This window comes from Oxyura jamaicensis, chromosome 7 (assembly GCF_011077185.1).
Source record: "Oxyura jamaicensis isolate SHBP4307 breed ruddy duck chromosome 7, BPBGC_Ojam_1.0, whole genome shotgun sequence".
NCBI lineage: Eukaryota > Metazoa > Chordata > Aves > Anseriformes > Anatidae > Oxyura > Oxyura jamaicensis.
The window spans coordinates 12,932,413-12,957,770 of NC_048899.1; the positions used below are offsets into that span (position 1 = coordinate 12,932,413).

At 35.4% G+C, this 25,358-nt stretch overlaps 1 protein-coding gene across 3 annotated transcripts; it reads right to left on the reverse strand.

Annotated features, from left to right (window-relative positions):
- CWC22 (CWC22 spliceosome associated protein homolog) lies at positions 1 to 25,069 on the reverse strand. Of its 3 annotated transcripts, none has more exons than XM_035331520.1 (20): positions 25,051 to 25,069; positions 24,534 to 24,629; positions 23,322 to 23,389; positions 22,370 to 22,489; positions 21,998 to 22,255; positions 21,325 to 21,453; positions 19,526 to 19,694; positions 19,086 to 19,139; positions 17,967 to 18,102; positions 17,671 to 17,877; positions 17,490 to 17,552; positions 17,024 to 17,119; positions 15,635 to 15,716; positions 15,233 to 15,293; positions 8,341 to 8,418; positions 7,094 to 7,246; positions 6,075 to 6,202; positions 5,160 to 5,261; positions 4,869 to 5,062; positions 1 to 2,454 (listed from the first exon to the last, which is right to left on the reverse strand). In XM_035331520.1, exons 2-20 carry the CDS (start codon positions 24,558 to 24,560, stop codon positions 1,868 to 1,870), a joined length of 2,712 nt encoding a protein of 903 aa, XP_035187411.1. In that variant the 5' UTR covers positions 24,561 to 24,629; positions 25,051 to 25,069; the 3' UTR covers positions 1 to 1,867. The 3 variants fall into 3 exon arrangements, with proteins under 3 accessions (XP_035187411.1, XP_035187410.1, XP_035187412.1); XM_035331519.1 differs by lacking the exon at positions 25,051 to 25,069 and adding an exon at positions 24,758 to 25,035; XM_035331521.1 differs by lacking the exon at positions 25,051 to 25,069 and having other exon boundaries at positions 21,998 to 22,252; positions 24,534 to 25,035.
- Positions 25,070 to 25,358: the final 289 nt, after the last annotated feature.

The following is a 25,358-nucleotide window of genomic DNA, read 5'->3' on the forward strand; positions in this document are numbered from 1 at the left end:
TTAGTGTTTTAATGCATTTCCATTTATTACAGATGTAATTAGCAAGATTTTGTAACTTGTACAGAGTATCTGAAAAAGCTATGGCTTCATAAAGGTTATGCTATTAAACCCATAATATAGTAAGGGAAGTATTAGTCTAGATAAATTAAGAGTCTGCAATTATTAAACCATTATGAAATACAGATAATTTTGAACACCACTACTGGACAACTATCAAAGAAACAATTATCAGCATAATTGTTTTTAGAAAGCATTCTCTCATATTAACTTTCCTTGGAATTAGCACACATTTACAAAAATGCACAAGTCATTTTAAGAATGAGAAGCATAACAGGGAAAAAACGAAAAAACACACTACAGTTTAAATAACAGGTAACTCCGATGCCACTAAAGCATTTATAGCTATGCGATTCAACATGATGGAAACTTTGATTTTTCTCTGCAGCATGAATTTATTTTCCACGCTAATCTTTTTGACTGGAAATGTTTTACTACATGAAAACTGGCAGAAATAAATTCTGTTAAATACAGAATAAAGTGTAATTTTTCTTAGAAAAAAATGTTGTGACAAGCTTTAATCCAAACAAATATATTTCCTTAGGAATTGTTCTGATTTCTGTTATTAAACAGCTCAAATGTATTTCTGCGATGTTACAGATGATGAAATGATTTACATATGAAATGTGCAAATTTTCATATACACAGCAATTGTGTTCATTTCGTTGAGTGAAAAAATGCAGTCTTATGGCACCAATTGTATAATATACGACTATCACTTCTGTCTTTCCTACTAACCATGTCTACACTATTTTCTATTTCACTCCAAAAGACTTTCCAAATATTCCTTAGCTAGTGATGAAATTTAGTCTTAATTAGATTATTTTGATTCTTTACTCAATGAATGCTAGTTGCTTCATGTGACTCCAGATAGAACAATTTTGTTATAAACTGCTGCAACTGATTTTTTTGGGCAAACTTTGCTTCCAATAAAATTTTGCACTTCAAGCCACACAGTTCAAAGTGAAAATAAGATTTGAAACACCTTTTGTTTCTTTCTTTTTTTTTTTTTTTAATATATATATGTGCACTGGGAATTACTTTCCTTAAACACTTCCCTTGTAGAGCTAGAGTTTAAGTCTATATAACTTTAAATCAAATTCATAGTTGAAGTTTTTCCCCTTTGTAAGATCACAAGTATAACTAGCTCAGGATGTTACAGTATTAAAAAACACTGTGAAAAGTAACACAGAACAAGTTGACACACTTTCAAATGTGACATTTAAAACAACAATATTGGTTTTCCAATTTTTAACTCTTCAAGAAAGAAAAATAAATCAATTGATTTCTTCATGAAAATTTTGGCCAAATTTGCTTCTGTGTTTATGAAGATGAAAGAATATATAACCCTAAAAAGCATGAAGTGTTCATGCTGATGTTTCTAATTAAAAAAAAAAATCCTCCTCATATTACATTCATATTGTAACCTTAGATTTTTACATTCATCACACGAGCCTCAGTATTTCTGATGTTTATTTAACCAAGGTTAAAACCCAACATTTTCATACTATAAAAGTTAAAATCCAAATATTTGAAACTAAGTGAGAAGAACACCCATTTTACTGAGATCTTAACTGTTTTATTCACAAAATAAACAATTTCATCTTTCCAAAGGAGAAATTTAACAGAAAGACTCAATGCGATAGCTATAAAAAAACAGTACGGAAAATTTGAAAAAGTCTGATAAAATTTACAAACGCAAACTATCACTTTGTACAAAGTCTTCCTTTTAAGAAAGTTCAGTCATAGTTTTTAAAATACAGTTTTTAACAGCCCCGGAACTGCACATTTATTTCAAATTGGTAAGGTATTATTTTCGTCTGTGTGGGGAATTCTCTCTACGTCTGTCCTCATTTTTTCTTGATTCTCTGTACTGGTCAGAATAACGGTTGTGCTTCTCTCTTTGTTTCTCTGAACCATTCCTGTATCTGTCATCTTGTTCTTCCTCTCTTGGACTTGAATTATTATAAGGTCTCTCTACAGATTTAGATTTCTCTCTTCTTCTACTCCGATGTCCATTATCTTTGCTCCAGTGTCTATAACTTTCGTCATCAGATAAAGAAGCTCTTCTCTCTGCTTTCTTCAGTTTTGAATCACTGTGTTTATTTTCTAGATCCTTACTTCTTTCATGGTTCCTATCCTTTCCACTATGGTAACTGTCTCTGCCATTGGACTCATCTCTGTGATAGTATTTTGATACATCATCCCTCCTATGTGCTTCTCTTGGATTTCGGTGATTTCTTTCTGACTTGCTCTCAGTATCACTTCTATCCTCACGCTGTCTCCTTCCCATTTTCTTCTCAATGGATTTTCTTTTCCTTCCTTGCTTTTTCCTGGAAGCTTTATCAGATTCTCTATTTTTCTTTTGTGTTCTCTTTCTTTTAGCTTTGGGAGCATCTGAAATTATAACAAATCATGTGAATAAGGTTTTATTTTAATTAACTGCAGTCAATTTGTTGAACTACATAAAGAACATTGTACGCATTGTAAACTTAACAAGTTTAAAACGTTAAGAGAACATGCTTAGCTAAAAACCTTAATAGTCCTAAATGCATATATATCTGTAATGACAATTTCTGAATGAAATCAAAGTGTGCAACTGCTTTAAACTGGCAAAGAATACTTGATTTGCTTTCAATTAGAAGTTATATTTGTCTAATACTTTCTTTTCAAAAGCCGAGTTTTACAATTACCTCTGAAACCATCTAGATTATGAACTAACTTCGGTATTTCTGAATATAGTCGTGCTTATCTCTGTGGAAGAGATTTTACTCCTCCTGCTTACTCTTTATAAAGAACCACTAGATTTCACTCAGCAGATGTGACAAGCCTTGTAAGTAAATAATGAACACCAAAGTTACAGTCATTTAGAGAATAACCGTCACTATGGCTTAGTGTATGAACTATGGCATCGTATCATTTAACTGTTCCTAATTGCCTTTTGAAAATACTGTAGCCATAAATTGATTTAATAGTACATCAAATATCTGACTTAGAGCAGCTTGCTAATCTGTTTGAACTATGGCTTACTGGCACTGATAATGTGCAGAGATGGATCACTTCGGTTAGATTTTGGAAGATCAAGTTTTTCTTTTCCAACAGCGTTTTTCCGATCGTTTTACATCCACCAGAATGCAGAAGAAGATTCCAGAAAATAAGTAAGAAAAATAAGCGTCTTTCACTACAAATTTCATCCTCTGGTAGCCCAGTTTTGGTTGTAATGGCCTGTCCAGAGCAGTGCAAAGCCAGCCAGTGAAGTTCCACACTAAATGTCAGTAAGGAGTACTCTCCAGTTTAGTTGCATGCTTGATTTCTAATCAGCAGTTTTTCTATTTTCTCATACACTGTACTGCTGAAAAGCTTAAATACTGCATTACACGATTAGAAAAATTCCTTTTTATGACTACCAAGTTATTTTAGATTTAAAAAGCTGCAAACACAGGAAGAGTTGGAGTTATAACCAACAATGGACCTTCACTTTATAGCAAGCCTGAATGAAGTTTACCATTACAGAATATAGTTATCTCAAATTATTGTTCCAACCACTGTATTTAAGTACACAAGAACAAGAAAAAAGGTGAAACCAGGCTGCTAAGGTATCAAAAGTCTTAATGAATGTGTGTGCCTGCATGGAGGAAGGACAAGTAGTAAAAGAGAAGGTCCTAAGATTACAAAAATTAAGTGTTCGTACTAGCAGACTGCAGACTCAGTTGGTTTGTCACTAAGGACTTACCTCTCTGGTTCCTATCAAGCAGCTCAGCAGAGCTGCAGCTGTCTTTGCAGGAGCCATCTGGCACTTTGCTGAACTAACGCCTTCTCTGACCCTGTTTAACTGTGCCCTCCTCTAGTGCTTTATCGTCATTAATGTGATAGCTTCATAATGACGCCCAAATCAGATTTTGTACAGTAACATTGCAACAGAGGAAAGAAATGCATTTCCAAAGCACGAGCAGTTCACACTGCTTTTATTTTATTAATCTATATTTTTGTTTCCGAGGCACACAATAAATCAAATTAACTTTGAATCAGCAAGCTTCTGAACTATAGAAAGTCATGCTGTGTTATCATCTGCTCATGTTACACAGGAGAGACTATATAAACTAATTCATACTAACATGTACTTCACAAATTAAGCAACATTTATGACACATGTCAAACAGAACGCTATACATGAGCAGGATGATACAAGATGCTAAATAATGATTACGACACAAAACTATAAAATACTAAGTTGGAAGCAAAAGCTGGAAGTTGGAAGCTAAGTTGGAAGCAAAATCTCTAAGGAAGCTTAGAGATTTCTGTCAAGGCAAGAACCTTCACTGTATCAACACACAAACTCTCTTTGAGGAAGGCTAATTAGGAAATGGAGACTAAGAAGGAGAATAAAATTAAACACACTGCTAGAACTGAGCAATGCCTTGTCTGATCCATGAAGAGACATTTACAGAGAAGGACATAGTTCACCAGTAGGCATCCCACAGAGATATTAATAGGGAACAGTTCTAACCCCTCCTTCCTCCACTGAACTGAAATGATAGCTCTGTGTAACAGGTATCAACTGTGTAAGAAAGTCTTGGATAACACTGTTCCTCAAATACTTAAGTGTCTAAAAATAGCGTAGTTTTTCTGATTTCTAAAGTAAGTTTCCGTGAGCAAAAGGTGGTATTCTAAAACACATAAGAAATTTTACATATACGTTTTAAACAAAACACAGTAACAGCTAGTTTGTCAAAACAAGCATATGTAGCAAGAGCAGTAAATAGAAGTATAGCAACAAATAAAAGGGAAATGAATAGTTAGTGTTTAAATACCTGAGTCACTACTGTTGCTACTGCTAGATGAGGAGTCGCTGCTACTGGATGACTCTGAGCTACTGCTACTGCTGTCAGAATCAGAATCTGAAGAGTCTGTTTCTGAAGATGAAGAGGAATCTGATGACTCAACATCTTGTTTTTGTGTCATTATCATCTTTGGTGCATTTTTCAGATGTTCTCGTAATTCATCCCTAATTTACAAAAGAAAAAAATTAACTTCTTCCCCCTTCTCAGGGGGGCACAGGGAAAGAAACCAAGAATGAAATAGAAACAAAAAATGTTCCTCACGTTAGTCCTCCAAGGCCAATAGAAGTGAAGAAGTTGATGGCAAAGCGAGTGTTTCTTGGGTTATCCCGAGGCAGTAATCCTTCAAAGAAAGGCTGCAATGTTCTGTTGAAAACAAACATCTAAATCAAGCACTATGCCAGTTTAGCACTAATTCTCATTGACATTAAGAAACTGAAAAAGGATCTGCACACAACTTCATATCATGGCAAAAGTTTTCTTTCCATGCATTTTTCAGCACTTTCATTATATCTGTGGCATACATTAACAAAATTCTTCTGTTGGTCTAATTAAAAATACTGACAGATTTTGACAACATCAAGAGCCTAATTTTGTGAAGCCCTGAAGAGACCTCTGAAATCTAGCTTGTGATAGCAATGACCAAGAATACTTGATGACCAAGAAGGTCAAAGATCTAGGTACCTATGACAAAGTTCCATCAAACAGCGCCCTAAGTATAAACACCTACTAAATTCTGTTAATACAAAGAGGTACTTCCTGTAAGTTGAGGTTTCTTCTAGTAACGAAGATTAGTGTTGCCAGAATACAGTGTATTAAAAAGGTACATACTTAAAATGTGTTATTTATATCATATCGAAGGACAAGCAACTAATCCTAGAAAAACTAGAATTAGGTGCTTTTTTCTAAGTTTCGCCAGAAAGAGAAGTCACAGCAACTTTTATTACACTGCCATATAGCTGACAATATATATAAATGCACGTACTTGAACCCAAGTCAATTGTAGGTAGCACTCAATTTAACAGGACTCTTGAAATAAATGAAGTTATACATGTACTTACTCTTGAATACTACAGCTACAAGACTACGGTCTTGTTTGAATTTGAAAATAGAGTTCTTATTTTTACTTTTTCAGATTAATTAATTCAATGTACAGTTTTGAAATAGATTTCAACTTACTCATCTTTCAATCTTGCATTTAGATTTGGAAGTCCCATATATTCACTAAGTTCCTGAAAGAATATTTTGACAAAAATCCTACTGGAGGATGTGGTGGTTTCTTCACTCAGTATTATACATTCAAGGACCTGAAAATGTTTAAAGGAAAAAAAAAACACACACTAAAACATACATTCCTTCATTTCTCTTAAAACCCATTGACCTCCTGAAATAACTAAGTCTGAATTTTATTTATTTTTGTTCACAAAGACTTCTTTGTCCTTGAGAATTCTGTTCTACAACCTGCAGAAAGTTTCTGATCACTTTTATGCTTGTAATTGTTTTAGGATTTATTTTAAGAAAATTCCATGAAATAAAAAGAAGTCAGATGTGTGAACTTCTGGAAAGTTAAGGATTTGAAACTTCAGTTTTAAACAGATGAAATATTTGAACTGACTTGTGTGTGACAATTCACAACTGACTTGTGAATGACAATTAGATTAGGTTGTGTAAGAAGAATAAAAGTTCATGAAAAGAAGTTACCTTGTAATTATTTTTTTTAATGTTGTATTGTTATATAGCAGAATGTAAGATTGCCTTTATTCTTTCTAAAAGAAATCTTGAATAACAAAAATGCAGCATTTTAAAATGTATTATGCATTAAAATGAAAAGCTTTATATAATTACAATTTTAATTTTTCTTAGACTTATTTTCAAGAGACAGCTCTACTATTTACACTGCTGATTAGCTAAAAAAAAGTACATTTTAATCAACCAATTCCAGCTGAGCTCTGTAAAATTATAGCGCAAATCAACTAATTAAGAACTGGGGGGGACAGGGATAGGTTAGGAAGAAGAGATGATCAACACAATTGTTCATCAGTATGCCTGAGAATATATTTAAGTTAATTATATTATTTAAAATAGTAATAGTTCCAAAGTGCAGAAGGAAAGTAAAACTGATGTTTTCCCTACCATTTCAAAATACTAGGCATTAATAATTAAATAAAAAGGGTATGACAATAGACTGTTCTACTTACACTCCAGGGAATTGAATCAGTGTACAGTAGATGAGCAAACATCTTGGCAACATTCCTCAATTTGTTTGTTTCCAAACGATGAATAGTATCATACTGTTCTTTGAAAATAGCTTCAAAGGATTCCATATATTCTTTTTTTAACATGCAGAAACGCTGAAACAGTATTTTACAATTTAAACAGATTAAACAAAATATTAAACATGCAAATAACCCATATATAAATGACCCGTGCAATGTAAATGTAATGGTGCTAGTATTTACTCCAAGATTTTCCTTTAAACTAAAACTTAAAGGAGAAGAAAATACCTTCAAATTGATATATTTTATTGCTTTTGGCAGTTTGTCAGACCAAGAAACTCATCTGCATTGCAGAAGTAGTAATAATTGATTTTGACCTGCAGCAAATTATCCAGCAATTTATTTTACTTCCATACATCCAGTATTCTCACTGGATGTAACCCCTCAAATATAACTTTTTCATGACGTCGTTGAACGGCTATTCAAAATTGGAAAGGCAACAGGGAACACAGCCAGAGGTAAGACATTTTGGACATAAACATTTCAAGGAAGATGGAAATTGACAATTATATTCTGCTGCTTTTGAATATGCAGATTCATATGGTTAGTGCTTTGTAACAGAATGTCAGCAGAAATATTCAATAAAAAAGTAGAAATGGAGAAAAACAATCCCTTTCAGCATAACTGCTCGCTCCCTTAGGACAACTATTTGAACTTAACTAGTCAGTTCTGTCAATACAAGACAGGGAAAGCTTAAGCTAAGACATAACTGCAACTATTAATTACACACACACAAAAAGAAAGCTGACAAGGCGCTAGCAGTTTACTGAAAACCAAAAAAAAAAAAAACAGGACTGAAATTACTGTTTTGTCCTCTAAAGACAATCTGAAGCATCTGGAAAAGAGGAGTCTCCAAAGCCAATCTTTAGCACCATGAAAAGGATTTTTCTAGTAACTCATAGTACCTTTAACTTTTAGTACCATGCCTTGGCCTACAATTTACCTTTCTACAGTAAAGAAAAAAGGGAGGCAAAAAAGCAATAACCTAAGGAGAGAATGAGTTCTTATTTCACATTCACTATGCTTATTACAATCAAAATGTTAATTCAATTAATTAGCATAACCATTTTCAGAATAAAGACTATTAGTTTTACTTACCTATTAAAATTTAAGTTTGACACAAAAACTAGAGTAAACCATACAGTGCAAAATCTGAAATTAGAACTCACCCCTGCCAGTAACCCAAAGAACTTCTCATACGTTCTTTGCTGAGCACAGCAGTCAAGTATCATATTGCAGAGTTCTTTCTGATTTAAGATAAAATAAGATTTTCACTAGATAAATTCACTGTAGCAGTAAAAACATCATTACGAAGTACCAAATTATTGAAAAAATCCATACATGGGCGCCAGCTTTAAAACACCACTATTTACATAAAACTCACTGGAAACATCAGCAGTTTTCTGAATTTCTTGTTTCTGAGGTTACTGGGGGCCTAAACATGAACTTTTTGCCATACATACATCCTCTTCTGCTTCAGCTAAAGTTGTTGAGCTATCACACTGTACAATGCAATAACAAAGCCAAATCTAATTTACAAACTGCTTTTTCCACAGTGAGGAAAAGGAGTTATCACAAAAACTTTTTTTTAAATAAATAGCATCAACCCCCTGCATCTACAGAAAATGAAGGTAAGAAAATCCATACTAAAGTGTATCACAGGAAACCCCAGAAAAAATAATACCTAAGTATGATTAGTACATGTTTGTTATCTTAATTTCAGAACTCTGGGCTTTGAAACTAGAAAGTTGCATGTATACACCCATCTTTATGGGTGAGAACTGGCAGCTCATGAATGGGAGGAGAGTTAAGCATATATACATTTATAAACATCTTAAAACAACTATTTCAATTTTAAACCATAACATTTCTGCATGTAATTGGTATAATTATTCATATAATATATAATAATATATAATTATTCATATATATATATATATATATATATATTTAATCACAAAGTGACCATCTGGTAGTTCAAGCAAAAGTCAGGTTTTTAAATCCTACTGCTGGCAAGAATGAGAAAAAAATCTGTAATTCTGCGAGGAGTGGGAGGAACAGACAAACAAATGCCAAAAAAAAAATTAAATCCAACAAGAGTGCTTTTACCATTCTGGATTTTTATTTATTTTTAAATAAGCTTTGGGCTATTTCAGGTACATTAGAAATAATTCAGGAAGACTAAATTTAAGCCTCGTGAGGCTGATTTGCCTTGACTTCCTCCTTTATAGGGAAGGAATGGATAGAAGCTCTTCTAAAGGGAACTACTTTAGGCTCCTGCTTGGAATCAGCCTCTAGCCAAGCATCTCCCATTCATGACTAGAAATGCACAGGGGAAGGAGAGATAGATTAGCCTCTCAAAGCTTTTACACACATTCCAAGACTAACAGTCTACCTTCCATTTCCCTCCTGTCTGAGTGCATGTGGATATAAGTATCAAATATAGCAATCTCACAGAAGATGCTCTCCTTCCACTGTTACCAACTATCTAAAAGAACCAGCTCTGACCCCAGCTCTGCCTTTTTGGAAGAAGGGTTGCCTGGCTACATTTCTCCTCTTTACCCAATATCATCACCCCAAAATCATTATCTTGGCACCCCCTGGCAGCCACCACCTCATATTCTTTTGTGTGCACCAACACCAGTAGGGAATCTGGATCAAAACCCAGAGGGAAATGCGATTGTCACCTCTAGGATCAGAGCACTTCACCAGCTGAGAAACAGTGGTCTAGATAATAAACACACAGGATTATATACATACACACACACACAGAAAACTTACTTTTCTGGCTATGTGAACTGAGCAGATTGGGATACAGCTATGAACTGGCTCAGGGCATAATTTGAAACATTAATTAAGACAACTGAAGCAAACATTTTTATATAAATTAAGAGCCATGAAATATACGGCACAAACAGGACTGCAGTATTTCCCCCATTAACTTTATTTTAGTATTTTCTCGTATAACCTACTTCATATTATAAACTAGTTTATGGCATTCCCAAACAGGTTTTAGGCTGTCAGTCTTGTATTTTTCATTATTAGTTCAAATAAATTTCTATTTAAACTAACACTCACATAAAAATATCGCTTAACTGAGGAAAAAATAAAGTTTTGTCTGAGCTGTCATAATTTCAATCACGTTATTTGCTTTATATTTGAAACCAGTTTAGTGTAACATCTACCAGACTCGATATTCTCTCACTTGTGCCATTCTTCCAAGCATGCATGCTGAAAAGAAACATTTTGCCCATCATACACTGTACTCAGAACAAACAAAAAGCCAACTATGTTTAACAAGAAATAATCCCTTCTCAATACTGAGGCAGTAATGTATCAAACAGAAGCTTGCAAGTGTGTTTAAAGGCATTCCTATCAACACTGTCACATTGTGTTAGCTTGGTATATTAAAATGCATATTAAGTTTTTATATTATCCTGTTTTACAGTAATGCTGCAGTTAATCAGTTTTTAAACAATAAACAGGGGTAAAGTGCTGATGCCATTGCTAATAAAGTCAGCAAGACTTGAAAAAACAAATTACTTCTCTTCCTCATCTTAAATGCAATTACAACGTTGGTATCCCCTGTGGTTTACAGTAATTAAATATTTTAACATTTTAATTAAATATTACAATGATTTCTAGGAGGGTATTTCGAATAACCACATGCATGAAAATAGACTTGCCCACAGATATTCTTGCTAGTGTTATCAAAACAACTTGAGGTTAGGTCTACAGTAACTGTTTTCCAGATTAAAAATTAATAAACTTGAAAATGATTTAATTGTTTTTTTGAGAGATGTGATAAGTTCACCTAGTAATTCTAGCTTCATTTACAGCTTTAAATGGTTAGTTAACTCATTTCTTTGCTTCCAATGATAACACTTCTGATGATGTTTATGGCAAGGAGAGTCTGTGGGTCTTAGCCCATCATTTGCTTCAGAGAATACAATGAACTTGTTTCCCAGTTTTAATTTAGATATTGTGCTGTTTAAAGACTTTCATACAATGCTGACAAATGACTATCAAGCTTAGCTCCAAAAGCAGATCTATCCTATTATGAAGTAAATAAATACTTCAAAAATATCTGATGTTCTATACAGATGAAGTGAATGATCTCTTGTAAATATCGAGTTCAATATTATACCATGGAAAAATAGCACTTCCCAAAACTCCTAAGACAGAAGATAAGGAGAAAGATCCCTCTAAATACATTGCATTTCTTTCAGTTCTCCCTAAAGAACTCCATGGGTTGGATGAACCTTGGTGCAACATAGCAGGGAAAGTATCATAATCAATTTAAAGACACTGAAGCGTAAACTAGGAAAAATCAGACTTGTTTTCAGTTTTACCATTTTACAGAACAAGCATAACCTGCCCAACTCTACATTCAACCAGCATCACAAAGACTATATTCACTGTTCTTCATCCTACTACAATACCTTGAAACTAAGAGAGCTACTAATGCCTTGAGCCAGGCAGATGCCTAGATGAGTGGTTCAAGAATAAGATTGCTTTGATTTTGATTAAACTTGCAGATTTAAGGCAATGTATTTAAAAAGAATTATTTAGATTTCATTAGAAGCCTGAACTTAACGATATGATTGAGTCCAAGCTGATATAGTATATGGTTCATGCAATTAGGTATATTCATGTATGGAAGTGTAAGTCTAATGACATTAACAACAAAAGAAGCAGGGAAATACTATGTTATACTGCACTTATGCATTAACAGAACTCCAATTAAACGTGTAACACTTAATCTCATTTACAGTTTGGGTACATACTATTTTTAGAACAGAAGTTCTGAAAATTTACATTGATTCAGCATCTAGGGCTCCCAAAAAAATAAATAAATCTTAACTACAGAAGACAGAAGAACCACTTGAGAATGATCATGTTTTACAGACAGTAGCAAGTCTGAAGTAATTACGGTGCAGTTGCCAAACCTACCTGTTGCAATGCCTTGTAGTGAGAAAGGAAACCAATGCATCTAAGAAATCATCTACTTGACCAGAAGACAGTTATCAGCTTTAGACCATCCCACTCCATACCAGCTTCCTGGACTACATTTTCAGTGAATGTCAAGTCAAAATTAGTACTGCTGTTATCTTCAAACACTACAGCAGAAATAGCACAACAGAGACACTCACAACTCCCTCCACCCCAAAGTAGGACTGTTTTGAGGAAGTGTGACACCATTCCGTAAAAATGAAAATGTGTCAAAAGCATGCAAAATTATTTCAAGAAGGCTGTGCCTAGAACAAGTTTTCTCCTTTCAAGTAAAAAATAAATGAATAAAAATCTTGTGACATTATTTTTGTTTGAGATAGCTGTATTGAAGATATTCTTACAGATGAGGCTAATTTAGTGAAGTTCCAAACTTTGCTGTACACCAATGTAGTTCACATCACAACCAATGAAAAGAACAAACAAAAGCCAAACCTATTTCAGCCAATTTTCTGAAGAGCAAGTTTTTTTGTTTGTTTGTTTTTTTTCTTCCCCCACCCCTTTGGGCTGAGCAACAAGGTAATAGCACTTTATGCCCTCAGCTTGAATGATGCTTAGATCCTTCTGAAATTAAGTATTCTGTATGCAGTAAGATCTTTCAGAAAAAGATCTGCATTCCTCATACACTAAAGAAGGAATGATTCTCTAGCTAAGTACTTCTTTTTTCTGTCTAGATCTGTACTACCATGAAGATTCTCAAATCCTTTTAACTAAAACCAATAGAAACTGAAACATACTCCTCCAAGAGCAGAGGCAATAAAAATCTGTTAAGGGAAAGCAAACTGACATTTTAAACAGGCTTAGTTTTTGCTTTTGTTGTAGTTCAAAAGCCAGAAAACTGGTAACATCATATTCCTCTACTAGTTTTAATTTATTTAAATTTTCTTCTTTGGAAGTAAGTTACATTAATGCAGTTTTAACACAGATAATAACAGTACTTTTTAAGAACAGAAGTAGCACTCTCTGCCACGACCATATGCTTAAGTAACTGAAAGGCTTGTTTAGAACAGCTTGTCACAGGCTCTAGAAGAGACTACAACAACAAAGCTCTTCAACTTCTGATCAGAAGGCATCAATTGGTCCTTTAGCACTTAAGAAAAGCAAGCCTCTTGCTTAAATTTACTGTACAGAATATCAGTTTCGATGTGTTTTTTTTCTTTACAAGGTAAACATAAGAAGAAAAAAAATTCTGAATATTTGACACACTAAATACTTCAGTGCTACTGTTAAATGGTAAAGAGCAGAACATACCAAAATGCATCAAATCAACAACAAAAAAACCTAAAACTCTTTGTTAAAGATCAAAAAAGGGAAAAATTGCCTGTAAATTTGCAATACAAAATTGTAGAAAGAAAAGGTGTTTCAGATAAAGAATAATAGACACTGAGGCATAAAAACTTTGCATCCAAAAAAGGAGCATTAAAAAAAAAAAGATGAGGTTTAGCTGAGTAGACTGAGGAAGGTGAATATGCAACTGAAGACTAGAAGTTAACTGCATGCAAATCAGATAGGAAATAAAAGACTGATACTTCTGTTTAACAGCATCATTTAGCTCTGAAAAAGCAGCATTTCAGTTCATAGCAAAAATGAAAAGTATCTCCATCTCAAGTCAGAGAAAAACAGCTTACTAAACAAGAACAACAAAAAATGCTGACATTCTCATCACTATCCTGTAGTACACTGCAGTGCCAAGGAGTATTCTGTTGTTCTCGTACTTTACATTTTGATTACCAGGGGAAATACCAAGTTTCTCAAAGCTCAAACCTGTCTTTATTTCTATAAAGCACTTCATACAATTATGCAATATAAAATGATTAACATTCAGTAAATTAGTACCTTATATATTAGTCCTACATGGAAAGTAACGGCTTAATTGCATTTGTGAATCTCAAGTTATTATTATTTTCAACCAGTAAGACGTTCACAGCAAGTAAAAGCAACTATCCTGGCAGCAAATATGAAGTCAAGTCTCAAAAACACCTAGTTTTCCCAAATGAAGTTGTGAAAAAAGAAGTCTGTCTTATGTACCTAAGATTCTGACTTATGTTGTTGACTTATGTTGTGGTGTTGGTTTTTTGGTTTCTTGTTTTCCTTTTCAATACATTTACTTTATAGGTCTTGATCACAGAATAGTTGGTAGTTGATAGACTGCAGTGGTATTAAACACCAACATTTGAGAAGTATTTTGCTAAGCAATTACTCAATAAGCAGTGTTACTCAATTTATTATATCTTCATTGTATGATGTAGTTTGTATATTCTAGATTGTTCTCTCTATAGCTGAAATGATTTGGTGCAAAACAGGATTTCTTTCCTCTACTTAGAATCCTTCAGGTTATGGCTTCATGGGAAGCCCTAATCCTATGCATGCTTAGTATTGCATTTAGGTAGTCTTGAAATACTCCATGCGCAGAATTAAAGAATCAGATAAGAAAATACACAGCAGTCACCTGAATTCTTCATTTGCTTTCATGTAAATTACTTACTGACTGAGGAACAATTTCTTTTACTTGAAAACATACCAATTGATCTTAAACAGTGTCTGCAAACAATTTCTTTCTGTGAAGATTGCAATAAATTATCCCTACTCAAGTTGTTTTAAATCAATACATACTATTATTCAAAAGACTGTGGAAGCAAAACCACAATTCATTCAGTACTAGCTTATATTTCTAGCCCCACTGACAAAGTTCACAGCTGCCTTCAAGTATTACCTCCAACTCCGTTCTCTTTCAGGGGACAGAATGCTGAGAATGCTACAGTACTTTTGTTAGAGGTTAACTCTTCTAACAGAGATTTTCAAATAGGCCTTAAACATTTACTCTGCTTGACAGAATGTAGAAACTGTGTAAAAAAAAGCATTTTAAGAAACAAGTACCAGCCTATTTGCTCTAAAGGTTTAAAGACATTATGAGAAACAACTGTAAGGAGACCTCCCATTCATCCGCTCTCTTTAGCGTCTAGGTCTCAGGACAAGGAAGGGTGCTATATACTACCACAGACTACTTCATAATCATGTTAATAACAAAAAAGAATAAAAAGCAAGGCTTACAGTTTGACTTTCGGGAAAGTCCATCTTCAGCAATTTGTGAGCACATTCTTCAAAGTCTAAGCTGTAATAAGATAAAAAAAAAAAACATTTCTCCTTACCTGCGCAATATAAGTACACTAAAAACCACTGACTTTTGTTCACTCAAACAATTTTGATTACAGCAATATTCATAGAAAAGTCCCAGCGCTCTAACTTCATAAACACTTTAAACAAAATGAATTTATCTTAGGATGATAATTCGTCTACCCATTTGTCAAACAATAGTCTGCTTTACACTATTAGATCAGGCTCTATATTGAACTACTTAAATCCTGTTTTAGCATACAATTTAAAGAAAAAAGAATATTCAACTTAAACCCTGTCAAAAGAAACGCACTTGTGTATAAATTATATAATATTTACCTTGACTGAATAGCAAGATAAATTGTACGACGGAAGGAGACCAGGTTAATTTCTGTTTTGTCATGGACTGTAACTTTCTGGCCTAGGAAAGAAAAGCAGATTGAAATAGAAAAACATCAAGGCAGGTATAAGTAATCTCTTACAACACATCTGTTTTTATTAGGTCTGTAACACGCTATGCAATACTTCTCATTCAAATATTTAAGACTAATTAGTGTGTGTGTGTGTGTGTGTGTATATATACATATATTTCTTTTACAGGGGGAAAAATAGAAAAACAGTGTTTGTCTGATTATTGACTAACAGGTAAATATTTAGAGATACAATTTTAAGAGTTTAATTCCTTTGAAATCCTAAAACCTGATTTAGCAATTGTACCATGGGCTTAACATTCATTGCACAATGGGCTTAACATTCTTTGCTTACGTTATTAACAAGGTATTTTCTGAATAATGTAACTATACAATGCTTTATATAGGTCCTCCTGTATTTAACAAGATAACTTTTTATTTCCACTACATGTAGAATGCATTCTGCAAAGTCCTATTTTCTCCTGAATCAAGAGCAGAAAAATCTATTATTCCAAACCACAACCTTTCCAGAAACACCTTCATTCACTGTTCCCTCAGTCTTTAGAAGTTTAGCAATAGCATAAACATTCTGAATTCTCACACTCTTCCCTTCCTTGACCTCTCCAGTCAATCAGAAGTTCTGTGGAAGTTCTGCTCAGAGTATGTGACATACTCTGCTAAAGTGGTGAGGAAATTCATTCTCGGTATTCTACAAGAACAGCACTTTGCTTGCTTTTTAGTTACAGGCTCTGCACTAACATTTCAGTTACGTTGTATTATATACAATGTTATATGAAAACACATGAATAGAGTACTTCCAGTGCAGATCAAGCAAAGGGGCTGAACAGAACTGAGATATAAACAAAAGATGTAAATACAGTTTTAAGAAAACCCAGTCTGATTTCAAAAGCAAGTTAATAATAAGATTTAACACTAGACATGACCATAAAGTTTTTTTGTTTACTTTTTGTTAGTTGTTAAATAAGCATTTTCATGTAAGTTATTTTTAACATTTTAGGTCTGCAAGGATCTTCTTGAGTGAAATTGATAAGGTCAAGAACAATCAAGCAAAGATCTCTCACATTTTGTCTATGTTGAATGCTTCCTTTTAAATGGAAGAAATACTGAATGGAATGGAATACTACTTGCTAGTATTAAATAATTAAATCTAGGAATAAGTTTGGATTAAAACCTCCCTCAATATTGTAATGTTCTTAATTTTGGAAAGCGTGTAACACAAGTTCAGGTCTCCTTTCCTGTTTCATCTACAAAAAATAATAATAATAATAGGTCTCTAAGTTGCCAGTCACACACTTACCGTCTTCATCCTCCTCTTCATCTTCCTCTTCTTCCTCCTCACTACTTCCAGCTTCTTGATCTGGTTCAGATTCACTGTCACCTTCATCAAGAATTTCTGAAAGAGCAGTATCCCAGATTAAAGAACGTAGCATCACAGTAGTTTCATCATCAAAGAACACCTGATCCAACACCTACAAGTGAAGGAGTGTCTCAGGTGGAGAAGGTATGTCACAACTGAATGATACATATCTGCAGGAACAACACTGAAGAAGGCAGCAGGAATACACTGGAAAGGTGTATCATGAACTAAAAGACAATTATTTGGGACACAAATACCACCTGCTGTTAAATAAAATTGGTAACAGTTGAATAATTAAATGCCACATAAACATATATAAATATATATATAGACATAAATAGGCCCACATTATACATGTAAAATACATAATACATCTGTTATACATAAAATGTGCATACACACCTACCTTTCTTGAGCATTTTGTATTTCTCTTCATTTTCCATAAAGTTCGGATCCATCTTGAAAACATCTTGAAAATAAAAGAGAATCTTTGAAGTATATCAATGAAGAAAAACACTGCATATTAAATCTTCGGTTTGTATTCTTGGGGAATACAAACACCGAAGTATTTCCCATTTCTAACTTACTAAGAATATCCTCTGGGTTGTATTCATCTTCTAATGGCAACATATGAGTAAACTGATCCTCCTCTTCCACTAGATCTAATCCCTCTGGAATGATTGGATGATCCTTGAAGCCATCTTTCCGTACAGCAAACATGACTTCTATCATGTACTGAACACGCATGTCAATTTTAGACTCATGCAGGATGTGTCGAAGACGGTCAAAGATCGCTTTCAAAATAGACAGAAATGTTAATATGAAAAAGGACTTTTTAACACAAACAAAAACAAACCCTACTGTTATGGCTAATTATACTTACCATTAATACCTCTAGGAGAAACTTCGGTTAATTTGAGACCACTCTCCTTAAGAAACCCAATTGCTACTTCAATACTGTCATCAGTAGGCCTTTCAAGAAGCAAGGTGAGCATTTCCAAACATAAAACCTCATGAGCCTTTAAAAAGAGTATCAGTAAAGAACATGACTTTACAATTTACAATGTTCCACAATTAGTAGAGTGATTTACTTGACTGAGAAGTCTAGCCTTCGAGGATGTCACGTGACTCTTGTTTAATCAAGAGTCGTGTGACTCTTGTAAACAAGGCAACACACAGGACAAAGCTAAGTAAGATGTAGTCAACATTTCAAATACAATTTTACTACCCGTATATACACCATAGTCAGTACAACTATACTACCGAAATGTGGCTACACTCTGGTGAGCAAGCAATGAAAAACATTTTGCCACTAAGAAAAAATAGAATGCATTTCCAAGAAGCAAATAAAATAGCCCATCACTGAAACTACTTGGATTGAAAATACTAGTTTTGGAAGTGCATGGCGTCTACAATCAAGCCAGTCTTCCAGGGTCACGTATTTAAGCAAATGGCATATCAGATTGTTTCTTTCAGTCTTTTAGAAAACCATTGGGAATATACATTATTTTATTAAAGAAAAAACTAATGTTTCAAACTGGAGTATCCCATTTAACTGGGGTAGAAATCCTGGGATTTATAACACAGAAGATAGTGGCATACAGATTTATTCAAATTTGATTTAAATGCAACTGAGTCTAATTCTGCCTAAAAAATGCTTATGTCTGCGTGAGATTACAGTGTTGTGAGAAAACTCTGTTTAAGATCTGTGGAACACAGCTCCAGACCCAGCCTTTGATAAAAAAGCAAACTGTTGGAATATTCGCCTAGACACGTACATGAAGTTTTGGGAAGCTCTGAAGCATAAGTGCAATGGCTAGTGAAAACTTCATAGCCAAATTACCAGATAGAATGTCTTTTCTAAAAAGGTCCTAAGCACTTACAGCAAACACTGTAACCTTTAGAATACAGAAAGCATCTTCATTTGGGCTACCATTGTCTTGAAGCTAGAAAAATAAATACAAAAATAGCCATATAAAGTATGAATCAAATAGTAACATACCACATTCTGATTCATCAGATGTGCAACAAACTTTGAAGATGTTAGACAGAGTTGCTGCAAAAGAAATAAAGCAGGAAATTACAATGCATCTTATACAGAAGAAAAACTTACAACTCAGACACTCTTACTAAATAAAGACTTGTGCGTATCAGTCAAATTAAGTCATGAAAATAGCTATGTTGGTATGTTCTACAATTAGGACTACATACTATCAAATAAAAAAACACCACAGTTCCAACTTCAAATAGGTTGTCAAGCTTTCATGTTACTCTAATACTACTACACTTAATGTACTCATGTTAAGTCAAATATAATGATGGGTCCCAACCCACAGGTCTTGGCTGTATTCCTTTCAAGTACATCACTTGAATGTACACGGTACAAGTTCAACACAGCAGAACTTCATGTTTCAGCATGCTGCTTCTTGACATTTTACATACCTTGTCATTTCTGCGATATCCTTTGCGAAAATTTAGTATCAACCTCTTGAGAATCAATTCACCGATATTTGGAAACTTGGAATTGATAATTGCCACAAGAGCTGCATAAACATGGGTAAAAATTGGAGAGGCACCCTGAGCTTGCAAAATGGATCTAGACAGCAATCCCCTGTAAAAATACATAAATGTTTTATTACGAGAAAATCTTATTCTTAAACTTAATGTTTTTAATGCAGTACGTACCATAAAATAGGATTGCATTGTTAGAACAGTTTGAAAATGATTGTCTGGTATCTTTCTATCAGTTATTTGTTGTGCAACAAATAGAGTTTTGCAAAATCTAGTTGTCCAGGTATGACTGAACTCAGAAACTCTTAAACTAGCACCGTATCTTTCAATTATGAATATTAGAACCATTTTTTAAAGTGGTAAGCACTTAAAAAGTTGCTATCTTGTAACCTGCAATCATCCTATTTTTAAGCACGCTGCAGGCTCTTCTTAAGCTTTTAAATTTATATGACTGTGCTGTTTCTTCCCCAGCCCCCTTGGTGGAAATAACAAAAATCTCTTTGTGACAGAAAAAAACATCTGCTCCGCAACTATTTACAATGAAGAACTATGATGCAAAATACCAAATAACCTAAACAAGCAAGAACAAGCTAGGAAATCAGAATTATATTTTCATAAAAGATCCTTAAAGATCTACCTAGGAATAATAAAACCAAATGCTTCGTAAAGCCAGAATAGGCAAAGTAATATTTTTCAATGCTTTTCTCAGATGAACCTGTGTATTTTCAATATTGTAACTATGTTTTGGAACACAACTTACTTATAAAAGACTACCTTTTTAGAACCTAAATGAATAGAAGCAGAGGGCTCATGAGTTATTACATCATCCTAAATGTGTATCAATAGCGAAGTCTGAAGAGAATCTTCTGAGACCTCTCAGACTTACTTTTTCTAGTGCTGTAGTACATAAAACTTGAATGCTGTTGCATTAACTCATTACAAAAGGGAGGCGAGAAAAAAAAACAACAAAAAAAAACCTCCAAACATGAACGTTTATAGTACATACTTGAAAACCAACTGTCTTCTCTATGGTCAATTAAAATCTGACTGCGTATTCCAAGAGAAACCCTACATGGATCTAAAGTAAAATCACATCAGGAGCTTATTCCTACTTACTTAGGAGGTGATCAATTGAAAATAACTCATTTCTTATTAGTTAGTGTACAGGAATGGAATGTTTTGTTTTGGAATATTTTGTTTTGAAACCATCAGATGCTTTCAGATTCAAGTGTATTAGTCTAGTTCAGACCATATTTACTTATACAGTTGCCATGGCTTAGTACTGATCTCAAACTCAAAGAGCACAATAATCTTTTCTCCACATTACAATGGCAAAGATAAAGGTGGAAAACGATCTAGTCAGACAGCTGTAGTAAAAAGTGTATTTTCAGACAATACTAAGCTCCAGATAAAATCAAGGAATACAAAAGTACGTAGACACAGACACCTGTAAGTTTCAAACTATTCACGAAAAATGAGTAGGTAAAACTACCGTGAAAAGGAAACATTATCTGCTGTACTCTCTTATTCCTCCAAGTACCTCCTCTACTTCCCCCACTGCCAGACTCTTTTCCCAAGTAGGGAGCTCCTCTGTATCGGACAATTAAGACGAAAGTCAATTTTCAAATCAGACTAGTATACATTTTCTAACCACACAGAGCGATGCACAAGTGAACGATACCTATTAACAGAAAAGCAAAAGAGATGTTTTAAGATATTTTAACACCTACCTTCCCCGAACAATATTTTCCTGAAGGAGCTCATGAATGATGTTTTCTATGTTAGAAACGTTCACTTTATTGACAAGACCATTGATCGACTTCTTCAAGGCTTCCCAACTCATCCTCTGATATGCCAAGCTATTACAAAGGTATCACAAATTATTAATGCATAAGTTTGAGGTGGCATTGTTGTATAGTATTATATAAAAACATGAAGGCAAGCTGCATTTAATAACATAGCAAAGAAAACATTCACTGCATAAATGCGAAGGTCAGTTCAGTTATACATTTAACTACCAGGAACCTACAAAACCAACATGCTATACCAAAATGTAATTCTCCACAGATGTGGTATGCTTGGTCTTCTACAGTATTACAAAAAAAAAAATCCCTGTTTACGCTCTGTATCCCACTTTTCCATTAACAGCACAAGTGCATATAGCCATAATCTGAGTTTTTTTGTTGTTGTTTCCCTTTTTTTTTTTGGCTTGTTTGACTGGTTGGTGTTATGCTGCTTTCCCAAGAAATAAGACGACGACTACAAGGAGACAACTCTCATCTGTTTTTCTGAGAAAAAGAATCATTAAAGCCTACAAAAGGTATACCGTTTTCACCAACATTTCCTAAAATCCTTTAACATTTTGCTTTTAAAAAGAATCCTAATACATGACCATCAACTCACCTATTTTTATCAGTGATTTGCTCTTGCATCATCCTGAGCTTGGCAGGTGGAATATATGCACCACCTGTGCGAGTAAGGATTGGATCCACTTCTTCTTTCTTCTTCTTCGAAGTGGCCTCATCATGAGCAAGCGAGCTCTGCACTGCTGATCTCTCTGGACTTCTACGATCAGGGGAAGAGAGTCTTCTCTGCTTCCTTCGATCAGATTCTCTCTCCTCCCACTTCTCATAATATCTGTCTCTCCCTCTTTCCATCCTTCTAAGGAGACAAAATAAAAGGCAACAAAAAGGTTTGTGAGAAGTTTTCACCTTTTATTATTTAAAATCAGTACTTCCATACTGATTAAAAGAAAAAAGGGGGCTTGGAATTCACCTTCCTTCCGGAGTTCTGTCATCATAGTAGTCCCTTCTTGAATATTCCTGATCATATCTGCTGTCATCAGAGTATCTTCTTCTTCTTCTGGGAGATGGAGACCTGTCACGCTCTGTATGCCTACTCACAACCCAAGAAACAAAATTCTCAATAAAAGGCTATGCTATTAATACCTACTTGAAAACAATCTGTTACATACGCCAACAAGTCCACCTCTGCACTCTGGGTCTTAATACATGCATCAGTCAAATAGAAGACGCTCCCTTTATAATAACACGTTGACAGCCAGTGAATAATTTTATACATTTCACATATTTATGTTTTTTTAATCAAGAAAAGCACTGTAAAAGGAAGCACCTCCTACAACTTCGAAGTACGTGCCAAACGGTAATAGCATCAAATACCAAAGGCAAATGCTGCATGTGGTATTTCTTAATGCATTCATTTCGCCTACTTTTACTGGTGTTGCGTGAAACAGAAAACACGCTATTAAAAATGACATTCTGTTTGGTACAAGATGTTTTATACCAATTAAAACGAAATTAAAGTAAATTGCTAGCAGTTCATCTCCTGCCTCAGTAGACTGCACTTCAAATGATATTTCTCCATCTCCTGCTTGCCTTCATAATCTTGCTCTAAAGCAACAGTTGTAGTATCAGCAATGAGTCCAAGAAAGAAGCTGGCATCTAATTTCCATTTTTGAGACCCTTGAGATTTTAACTAAATGAGTAAGGAACTTTTAAATAATTAGTTACAATAACAAGTCTATTTAATTACTGTTTTCTTGGCATGCAAGTATTTTATTAAACCTGCAGTTATTTTTCACTGCTCATTTATGGTAGTACATAAAAAGATAAAAAGCACAGAGGTTTTTGTTTGTTTTTGGACTTATCTCTTATCTATGGGAGGTATATAAATGAAATAATAGGTTATATAAATCAGTTATTTCTACCTGTCCTCTGGAGACAAACTTCTGTGGCGTGAACTGTATTCGTCTTTCCTTTCATGACTGGAGCCATGCTTTAAAAGAAAACAGGAAAAAATTCAAGCCCCGATGTTGTAATATAATCAATGTGAATGTATGTATTCTGACATCAAGGCATACCATGGCTTTAGTCTCCTACTCCCTTACAAGAAGCAGAGGTCATCAAATAAAGTGTATAGCAATCAGGCTTATGACAAGGAAAGCTAGTTCTAAGTAATACCTGCTTAAGCAGCTGAACTCCCTGCTACAGGATGACCCAGATTTTAAGTTTGGACATGGGTTCATGACTCTCAAACTAAACACAGGAAAAAAAAAAATCACATAGGTTACAAAAGAAACTACCTGGCTCAAGAAACTGCAAATAGGTGGAGACTGGAAGCGCACTTGGGAAGAGTTTAAAAGCAGGGCAGCCATGAAAGTACTTTCCCAAGGCATCTGCTGTTGATTACTACTAGAGTAGACTGACCTTCAGCCTCCCTTTGTTCCTTTACTGCTTCCTCCCTCCATGCATCACTGTATGATTTGTCACATCACATCCAATACTATTAACAGAATTTTACCACTTTTTTGGTGTCTTTTCTCTCTTCTGAGAGTCCTCTTTATTACATGATTTTTGTTAACCTCCTCCTTTTCTCTACCCAAATTTGTTTTCTTACTAAATCACTCCCAACTTCACAATTAATATATATAATATATATTTAACACGTGGGAAGAGTCAGGTCTTTTTAGGATTATCCATTCTCACAAGTTCTACAGCATGTGCCTTTGTCCAAGCAGACCCTACAGACAAGCGAACGTTCATAGGAGTAAAACAATGCTATGGATGCCACTGTAACTGGGAGTTCTCACATCTCCTTGCAAAAGCCAGCTAGCTATGTTTGCTGAAGTCACCTACAGCTCTTGGCCAGGCTTCCTGCCACAGCCAGCAGCCTCCTTCCTAGTCAATTTCCAAACAACATGCCTCTCCTAACTGGCTAATTTGGAAGATGAGAAGCACTACTATAATCACATGACTGGAAAGATAGAAGAACATATCAACCTATCCCTCAAGTACCCCTATCAAACGCCGCATCAGTCAGAAAGGTCAGGACAAACCTAAGAGCAAGGAAGCCTATGCGGGGTTCTAACCACCAGTAACAGAATAACCAACCCACACAACTTAGGCTTAAGAGCACTTACGTTTATTTGTGTCACCCTGCTCTTCATCTTGACTTCTATTTTACGAAGCTCTGAACACGCAGTGAAGTTGAGATCAGTGCATCAAAAACATTTCACCTACAACGCACAAAAAGAGAATCAATCTTTTTCTACCGCGTAAGATGGAGGAACCTGAGGTTTTAGTTTGTTGCTTTCACACGTTCGAATATTAAACCCAAACGAACAGCCCCACCACAGGTACACACCCAGCCCCTCCTACGGCTGCACAGCACAGACACGAGGACGTGCAGGGCACACAACGGCAGCTGGACTTCGCCTGCGCCCCGCCACAGCCGGCCCCGGGCCCGCCACACGGCGCCGAGCTCCCGCGGCGCTGCGCCACCGCCCGCGGCCTAGGACGGAGGCCGCGACCACCCCACCCCAGCGGCCGGGGGACCCGGCGGGGGCTGCCCCGCTCCTGGGGCTGTGTGCGGGGCAGGGCCGCCCCTGTCCGCCCTGGTACCCCCGCGCCGCCAGCAGCCCCCCGACCCGCACCTACCACCCACCGACCGCGGCAGTTCCGGCGGAACGCGACGCACAATGAGAGCGCCGGGCCCGGCACCGCCCCGCTCAGCCGGCGCTATGTTCCGGGCAGCGCTGCGCCACGGGAAAGGTAGTTCTGCCGCCGTGTGGCCAGGCCGCCATCTTGAGGGCCGCGCCGCCGGGCTGGCTGCGAGCAGAGCATATGGGTGGCTGAAGGAACTAGCGCCGTCCTCGTCCGTGCTCGTGTTGCTCAGGCTGTTCTTCTGAATTAAAAATGGTTGTGTAGGGAGAGTTGCAGGAAAAAAAAAAAAAAAAAAGGCAATA